Source organism: Bison bison, unplaced genomic scaffold, assembly GCF_000754665.1.
Source record: "Bison bison bison isolate TAMUID 2011002044 unplaced genomic scaffold, Bison_UMD1.0 scf7180017864518, whole genome shotgun sequence".
Classification (NCBI taxonomy): Eukaryota; Metazoa; Chordata; class Mammalia; order Artiodactyla; family Bovidae; genus Bison; species Bison bison.
In genome coordinates, this window is record NW_011495071.1 from 3,549,067 (window position 1) to 3,558,564 (window position 9,498).

The 9,498-nt window shown below is 46.3% G+C and overlaps 1 protein-coding gene across 1 annotated transcript in view; it reads left to right on the plus strand.

Moving 5' to 3' along the window:
- Positions 1-4,940: 4,940 nt before the first annotated feature.
- Positions 4,941-9,498, plus strand: part of LOC104981327 (nicotinamide N-methyltransferase-like) — a 5,717-nt gene continuing 1,159 nt past the window's right edge. Inside the window, exons 1-2 of the mRNA XM_010830361.1 lie at positions 4,941-5,221; positions 7,748-7,955. Of these exons, the coding sequence (XP_010828663.1) occupies positions 5,071-5,221; positions 7,748-7,955 (359 nt within the window). The 5' untranslated portion in view covers positions 4,941-5,070. The remainder of the gene's footprint in view (positions 5,222-7,747; positions 7,956-9,498) is intronic.

A 9,498-nucleotide genomic window follows, 5' to 3' on the forward strand; every position in this document is an offset into this window, starting at 1 on the left:
CAAGGCTGTGGTTATGTATGGATGTGAGAGTTGGACTGTGAAGAAAGCTGAGTGCCAAAGAATTGATGCTTTTGAACTGTGGTGTTGGAAAAGACTCCTTAGAGTCCCTTGAACTGCAAGGAGATCCAACCAGTCCATTCTAAAGGAGATCAGTCCTGGGTGTTCTTTAGAAGGAGTGATGCTAAAGCTGAAACTCCAATACTTTGGCCACCTGATGTGAAGAGTTGACTCATTGGAAAAGACTCTGATGCTGGGAGGGATTGGGGGCAGGAGGAGAAGGGGACAACAGAGGATGAGATGGCTGGATGGCATCACCGACTTGATGGACATGAGTTTGGGTGAACTCCGGGAGTTGGTGATGGACGGGGGGGAGACACACATCCAGAGAGAAAGGGTATGGGCATCCTCTGTAATGAGGAGGAGTATAATAAAGAGGGAATGTAAATCACTTATATAGGACAGTCTTTCCAGGTCTTTGTTTCCCTTTGGCTAATTATCTTGTTTCTTTCTTCACATCTGACTGCTCCTTGGACAATCTGCAAGATATGTGCGCAAACTTTTTCTAAGATGGGTCTCACCGCAGAGGCCTGTGAGTGCATAGCCACACTTATTATGGGGTGGGCCCCTCCCATTTTGACCAAGAAGCCTTCCTACTCAGGTGTAGACAGGAAGGTCTGTCTTGACCTCAGGAGAAGGCACCTTATCTCTTTGTTTTAGCAGAGCTCAACTTTCTCCACCAGCTTTGTCCTTGGAGTGTCTGGATGAGAATAAAGCTTGAATTCTACTCCACTTGATAAACAACAGCTGTCTGGCCCAGGGGCCGCCTGTCTCCTACATCACGACCTCTAGTATTTCCATTCAGCTCTCAACTCCATAGCAGCCAGGTTGTTACAGTCTCAGCCTGTGTATGGGCAGCCCAGTCTTTGATCAAAACTGACAGGGAACCCCTGTTATGGGTGAAATTGTCCTCCCCCCAAAAGCTACACTGGAATCTTAGCCCCTAATATTTTAAAATGTGACTTCTTTCCAAATAAGTTTTGGAGATGAGGTTTTCATAAAGGTGGTTGTTGTTCAGCTGCTAAGTCATGTCTTTCCAGCCCCATGGACTGCAGCTTGCCAGGCCTCCCTGTCCCTCACTGTCTCCTGGAGTGCGCCCAAGTTCATGTCCTTTGACTTGGTGGTGCTCTCCAATCATTTCATCCTTCGTAAAGGTAATTAAGCTAAAATGAGGTCATCAAAGTGATTCCTAATCCGACAGAACTAGTGTCCCTTATAAAAAAGTATATTGGGGGCTTCCTTGATGGAGCAGTGGTAAAGAATCCACTTTTTGGGTTTGATGGGTTTGATCCCTGGTCTGGGAAGATCCCACATGCCTTGGAGCAAGTGAGCCCGTGTGCCACAACTGTTGAGCCCATGCTCTAGAGCCCGTGGTCTGCAGCAAGAGAAGCCACCACAGTGAGAAGCTGCACACCACAACCAGAGAGGAGCCCCCCTCACCGCAGCTAGAGAAAACTCGGCACAGCCAAAAATGAATCAATCAATAAAATTTTTTTCAAAAAGGATATCAGACAGAGAGACGTGTGCACAGTGAGAAAGCCACATGAAGGATGAAGGAAGGAATCAAGGAAGAGATCTTGAAGCCAATGGATGTCAAAGAGTGACCAGTGGGAGGCATGAGAGTTTCTCCCTCGCAACTCTCAGAAGCCACCAACGCTGATGACGCCTTGATTTCAGGCTTCCAGCCTCCAGAATTATGAAAGAATGAATTTCTGTTATTTAAGCCATCCAGTTAGTGGTTCTTTGTTAAGGCAGCCCCAGAAAATGAATATGTGTCCACATAGAATTTGGGAGCCTCCTTTATGTGACTCCCTCCGCACTGGCCGCTAACCCCACAAGTTCCATTTGCTCCAGCAGCTCCAAACTCTGCTCTTGGCTTCTTCAGCTCAGCAGGACACCTGGACTCTTCCTGGTTCCCACTCCTTCATGCTGCAGTCAGGACATTTGTCCCCAGGCAGTCAGCTCGTGAGAGCTGGGCTCACTTTATGTGTTCTTCTCTGAGGAATTTCAGCTGTGCACTGCCTATGGTCCAGTGCCTGAAAACACGTGTCGTTTTGTCTAGCTTTGTAGCTGTTTATGGTGAAAGGCAGCTCCAATATTTGTTAGTGGCCAGAAGTGAAATTTCTGTTCTAAGTTCTTTGAATCTATTCATTTCATCTTCTCAACAGCTCTGTGGGAGTAAGTTACTGTCCTCATGAGTTGTAGATTAAAAAAAAAAAAAAAGAGGCAAAGAGAAAAAAGATTAAATGATTTGTCCAAGAGTATATCTTTTAAGTGGTGGAGCTAGATTCTGAATCTAAACAGTTTAGCTGCCAAGTCTATGCTCAGTGAGTGCACCTATTTTGAATAAGTGAATAGATAGCTGTCTCTTTTACCTTTTATCCATTTGCCTTCTGCTCCACCTGTTTAGGAAAATTCCAACATTACATCAGCCCAGTATCTTCACTTTTCCTGGAACCAGACTTCTAAGAACGCTGGGAGGAAAAAAAAAAAAAAAAAACTTCTGGGAAGAATAAACTTTTATCAAGAATAAACTCTTATCCAGTTACCCAGGGCTTTGAAAATACCTAATAATTCTGTACGTCCCCAGTGTCTGCCCTCCATTTGCTGTTTATTCTCACCTCAAATTTCAAACATCTGTACTTGTTATTTTCAAGAAAAATACAATTTCCAGCCGTGATCTCAGTTTCTTACTCATTCCTATCAACCTGACTTGTATTGGCACCCATTCTTGCCTTTTCCTCTACTATCAAAATATTTGGTGTTTCTATGCCTGTCTAAGGCTTATCCACTTTTACTGCTGCCCCACGTCTTTCTTCCCCTTCACAGCCAAGCTCTGGAAGTGTTGTTTACACCCTCTGCCTACATTTCTTCATCTCCTTTCACCCAGCTCAATCTGGTGGCTGTACTTATAACTTCATTCCTTTATTAATGTCAGCTTTTATTTTTATCAGTTTCACCATTTTGCTTTCTTTAAATGTGTTGAATCTTTTTTCATTCCTTGATTTGAATGCTTCATTCATTGTCTTGTTTATTAATGTGAATATTTAGCATCATGAACTTTCCCCTGTTTTATCTGTGTCTTATAGATGCTTATCTGCAGAATTCCTTCCTAAATAGTTTTTTTCTATAGAGTTTAAAATTTTTGTTTTGATTTTCTCATTGATCCAAAAGTGTTTATCAGATAATTTAAAAAAATATTTTTTTAAATTTTATTTATTTGTTTTTGGCTGTGCTGGATCTTTGCTGCTGCGTGGGCTTTTCTCTAATGGTGGCGAACTGGGGCTACTCTGTAGTCGCAGTGCACTGGCTTCTCACTGTGGTGGTTTCTCTTATCGTGGGCCATGGGCTCTAGGGAGCTTGGGGGTTCAGTAGCTGCGACCCCCCGCCCCCAGCCCTAGAGTGTGCAGGCTCGATAGCTATGGCACACGAGCTTGGTTGCACCAGAGAATTATAAAATGTCCCCAAAGTAGAAATAATATAAAGTAATATACTCTGTTCAAAACACCATAACATAGATACCAATTATAAAACCAGAAAACAAGAGGCTCTACCACACAGAAGGATCTAAATTTTCTGGGGCTTCCCTGGTGGCTCAGTGGTAAAGACTCTGCCTGCCAATGTAGGGGACATGGGAGGATGCTGCATGCCTTGGAGTAAATAAGCCTGTGAGCCCCAACTACTGAGCCCACACAGATGTGATGGCTTCACAGCCCAGAACATCCTGAGGAGCGGAAGAGTGATTTCCCTTGCTCCTGAGTGGGCAATGGAAACGGGAAAAAGAGAGAGAGATATACAGGCATGGAGGTTGGGAAAGGATGTTGCAACCCTTGTTAATCAGTGAGCTGGGACCAGATTATGCAACAAGATCTCATTCGATGCCAACAGCATGGATGAAAAAAAGTGCCAGCTCCCGTGCCTGGCACCAAGTAAGTTCCCCACCCTCACCCCTGGTAAAGGAAGACTACATAATTGAGATAAAATGTCTACCACCCATTTGCATGGGGCTTCAAGAAGAAATTTAGTTCAGTCACAGAACAATTTTGTACACTTGTCCCACAACATCTGTTAGCTCCCGCTGAGATCTCTCTGTGAGTTCTAGAACTTTATCCAAGTTAGATTAGATTTTTCAGTTTCAAGTTGAGTATACTCAAAACAAAACCCATCTCCTCTCATCATCTTACTCTCCTCACTCCCCAACTATAACCTATTCTTCTTCTTGTCTTCCCTGTTTTACTAAATACTATCAACGTTTATTCAGTTGTCTAGGACAGAAACCAGGGTGTTGTGTTGGGGGGTGGGTGTGTAGTTCAGAAAACACTAAAAATTAAAAACTAACTAAGGGAGGCCTGGCGTGCTATGATTCATGGGGTCGCAAAGAGTCGGAGACGACTGAGCGATTGATCTGATATGATCTGAAGACATCTCATCCAGGGCTTCCTTAGTGGCTCAGAAGGTAAAGAATCTGCCTGCAATGCAGGAGACCTGGGTTCAATTCCTGCATTGGGAAGATCCCCTGGAGGAGGGCATGGCAACCCCCCTCCCCCCAGTATTCCTGCCTGGAGAATTCCCATGGACAGAGGAGCCTGGTGGGCTACAGCCCATGGGGTCGTAAAGAGTCAGACATGCCTGAGCGACTAAGCACAAGATATCTCATCCTGGGATCTCTCATCTATACTGGGGCTTTGCTGGAGATTTTGTTTAAAAATTAGACGTGCTTTTTAAATAGTTTGAAAAATCATTGTAGAAGAGGATGCAATAAATGGAGCAAAAGAGACTAACACTTCCAAACAAGCCAGAGCTACTGAAAAGCCTGGGGGCTGGGGAAGGGAACTGGAGAGGTGAATGGCCAAAGGGAGGCAGGTTCAGGAAACATCCTTTGTTGGCTGCTCTGGTCTTCATCCCAGTGTTTGTTCTGAGGGCTGGAGGGAGGACAAAGTCTGAGCCCCACAAAGAGTGCCCAGGAAATCAGTTTGCCTGCTGCTCCTTCCTGGACAAAACTCACTGCTCTCCATGGCTCTTCAGGAACGCCAGGAGCCTGATGTCTACCAGGAGAATTTTGAGCCCACATCCTACCTGGAGTATTACAGGATGAACCAGGATCCCGTCGGGGATGAAGTCCTCCATTTCCTGCTAAAACACTACAATGCCACCTTTAAACCAGGTGCTGATCCCCTTCAGCCCTGGGGCAGGTTTGTGGGAGGAAGGGTGGCCACACAAATTTTAAACCAGATGCTGGTTTTCTTTCATTGTAGGGCAGTCCTCGAGTAGGAGTGGGAAAGGATGGCCAGACCATTAATAGCAACTTGGGATCTTCAGAGGGTGTGCCTCTGCCCTACAGGAAGATTTTTTTTTTAATTTATTTTATTTATTATTCATTTTTGGCTGCACTGGTTCTTCCTTGCGGCACAAGGGTTTCCTCTAATTGCAAGGAGCTGGGGCTACTCTTTGTTGAGGTGCACAGGCTTCTCACTGCGGTGGCTACTCTCGTTGCAGAGCATGGGGTCTAGGCACGTGGGCTCAGCAGTTGCAGCTCGAGTGTTTAGATGCCCCACGGCATGGGGAATCTTCCCCGGTCATAGACTGAACCCGTGTCCCCTGCATTGGCAGGCGGATTCTTAACGACTGGACTACCAAAGAGGTTAGGAAGAGTTTAGATACACTTGATGTATGGTACATGGTGGCATCCTCTCAAAGTTTCTGAGGTCAGATTTTCTCTTCCCATAAAGCCTGAGAGCTGTGGTCTTTGATGATCCTGAGTAGGCCTGTCTTCTCCCTATCCCTTGCAAGGGAAACCTGAAGGGCATCCGAAAGTGTAGGGAAGCTTTGCTTCTTTGCCCTTCTGCCTGATTGCCGCTGTGGCCCATGCAAACATCGTGAGTGGTTTGGCTCTCAGATTTGCACCTCCCCCCGTCACTGCCGCCCCAGGGAAGTATAGTGCTAGGCTGGCTGGACCACTAAAATCAAATGCTGGGTATCTTTTCATCATTCATGTGGGAAGAAAACATAACCCAGTAGCCAGAATTTCTCCAATTAAAATTTTCTGCCATCAAATTTTCTTAAGCCTTTGATGCCTACTTCAATTTATTTGCTACTGAACCCTACAGCAATGGCACCCCACTTCAGTACTCGTGCCTGGAGAATCCCAGGGACGGTGGAGCCTGATGGGCTGCCGTCTATAGGGTCGCACAGAGTCGGACACAACTGAAGTGACTTGGTAGCAGCAGTACCCTACAGATATAACAACATACAGACAAGCAAGTGTAGTAGCAGATTAGCTGGCTCATCTCAGCAGTCAGTCAGGACCAGTTAGTTTTCTGTCCTCTTGGCCATGTTTATCTTGGAAGCCCCCTGTGTGTGTGCTCAGTCGCTCAGTCATGTCCGACTCTGTGACCCCATGGACTGTAGCTCACCAAGCCCCTCTGTCCATGGGATTCTCCAGGCAAGAGTACTGGAGTGGGTTGCCATGCCCTTCTCCATGGGATCTTTCTGACCCAGGGATCAAATCCACATCTCTTATGTCTACCTGAATTGGCAGGTGGTTTTTTGTTTTTTTTTTTACCACTAGTGCCACCTGGGAAGCCCCTGGAAGCCCCTTGCCAAGGTCCAAACACTCTTGATATTTTGTGTCAACCAGTCTCTGGTGGATGGAGAGAAACAAGACAGGAAGGGGAGGCCAAGTGTTCTTCACAGGCCCTGTTTTCTCCTTTTAGTCCCCAAACTGCCAAGCAAGTTTCTGGGATACAGTTGATATTCAATACATGTTTGCTGATTGATCTTTGGAACATTACATGTGGTCTCAGTGGGGCCATAGGGCACATCAACAAAGAGTGCTTGGGACAGGGCAACCAGTGTACTCAAGAATGGAATCAGATTTCTCCTTTGGACACTTTTTAAAAATTTAGTTAATGTATTTATTTCATTGCTACGTGTGGGCTTTCTCTAGTTGCAGAGAGCAGGGGCTCCTCTCTAATTGTCATGTGTGGGCTTCTCTTGTGGAGCACAGGCTCTAGGGCGCACAGGCTCGATAGCTGTGGCTTGAGGGTTTAGTTGCCCCATAATATGTAAAATCTTCCGGGACCAGGGATCAAACTGTGTCCCCTGCACTGACAGATGGATTCTGGATTACTGGACCACCAGGGAAGTCCTGGACACTTTACAGTGGTAAATTGGTAGGTGAAATGTCAACGCTGGTTCTTTAACACTCTACCCCTAAACAAGCGCCCTCGTTCCTAACACTCCCCTCCTGCAAAAACTCTCCATGCTCAGTGTGCTGGAGCTGTTAGTGCAGCAAAGTTCCCAGTCCTGGAGGTTACATGCCCCAATGGTCAAGTCCTTGTGGCCTCTCCCAGTGGAGCAAGAAGAGCAGAATCTTTTGGGAAGTGTGGGCCTTGGAGCCCTCAGTCAGTCAGTCAGTCCAGTCGCTCAGTCGTGTCCGACTCTTTGCGACCCCGTGAATCGCAGCACGCCAGGCCTCCCTGTGCATCACCAGCTCCCGGAGTTCACTCAGACTCACGTCCATCGAGTCAGTGATGCCATCCAGACATCTCATCCTCTGGCGTCCCCTTTTCCTCCTGCCCCCAATCCCTCCCAGCATCAGAGTCTTTTCCAGTGAGTCAACTCTTCGCATGAGGTGGCCAAAGTACCCAGGTACTAATGATTCAGAAGGAATATTCCTATTCTGAAACAGGTGGGCTGGAAGGGAAACTCCTGATTGACATCGGCTCTGGGCCCACCATCTACCAGTTCCTCTCTGCCTGTGAGTCTTTCCAAGAGATCATCGCCACTGACTACACAGACAAGAACCTCCAGGAGCTGGAGAAGTGGCTGAAGAAGATGCCAGGGGCGTTTGACTGGTCTCCAGTGGTGAAATACGTGTGTGAGCTTGAGGGGAACAGGTAAGGGGGTTGTTGCTTGTTTTCAGATCTGCATGATCTTCACTTAGCTCCTAATCAAGAATTTTCCATGGAGTTTGTGTACAAATGGCAAGGTAGATGGAGACTGAGAAGGAAGGAAGGAATTCAGTGGAACCCGAAGAAGAAAGGAGGAAGAGTGAGATATGAATCCTATAAAGACCAAAAGAGGCAATAGGAAGAGCTGGCTAGAGACAAACCTGGAGCCAGGAAGAAACATCACCAAGGTCCACAAGGAAAGGTCTGAGCCCAAGCAGGAGAACCCTCCCGGCTGCCTCCTTTCTGATTGGCTGGTGCCCTGTTGTTCCAGTTACAACTTCCAGGGAGCTCTAAACTTGTGGAATCTTTTTGTGGATTGCAGGAGATAAGGGTTAGAATTAAGACAATCTTGCATGGCAAGTGGAACAGAATTTACTTACCTTGTATATTTTCATTTAATTTCAAGGCACCAGGAAGGTCTACCATTGCCCTTCCACTCCCCAAATATCATCCTCCCTAGTTAAGATGGTTGAAGTTGTGCATTAGTTTCTTATTCCTTCTGCTTAAAACTATGATTTATTTTTTACTTTTTAAACATTGAGGTATAGTTAATTTACAGTGTTGTGTTAGTTTCAAGTATATAACAAAGGACTGAAGCTGAAGCTGAAACTCCAATACTTTGGCCACCTGATGCAAAGAGCCCACTCATTGGGAAAGACCCTGATACTGGGAAAGACTGAGGGCAGGAGGAGAGGGGGCAACAGAGGATAAGATGATTGGATGGCATCACTAACTCAACAGATATGAGTTTGAGCAAACTCCAGGAGATAGTGAAGGACGGGGGGGCATGGCATGCTGCCGTTCATGAGGTCACAGAGTCAGACACGACTTAGTGACTGAACAAAACTATGATTCCATACACATATACTTATATGTGTGTGTATATATATATATATTCTTTTTCAGATTCTTTTCTATTATGGGTTATTTAGGTTATTAAAAGATATTGAGTATAGTTCCCTGTGCTCTAAGTAGGTCTTTGCTGTTTACCTATTTTAAATACAGTAGAGTGTATGTTAAGACTACGTGTTTTAAAAAATACAGAGCTGGAAAGAGTAGGCCTTTAAGTGCTAGTACTTATTCATACTGCATAATGCATGTGGCCCACATCCTGAGAACAGGTAAGAAGGGAATGTGTGAGTCGAGAAGGAGGTTGAATGGGGTGGCCAGCCCCCACAATGTCCCCCAAGCTCACACTGTAGTTTTGCTCCTCTGAGTCCAGGCAGACATTCTGTTTCTGGGGGCACTTGTCGGGTCATGTGAGATACGGGCTAGCAGAGAGAGAACGGGCTAACCTCCAGGGGCGCAGGGCCAGAAGGGGGCCCCTGACCCGTGACCCCAGGGTGGGCAGGTGCTGGGCTTCACTTTGTTCCCAGCTGCTCTCTCTATGGGACTCAGTTTTCTCATCTGTAGAACCGGCAGCCTGCTGCTCTGGGAGCCGGAACGCCAGGCAGAGAATGGCTGGGAGTGACGTGAGTGGTCCACATGG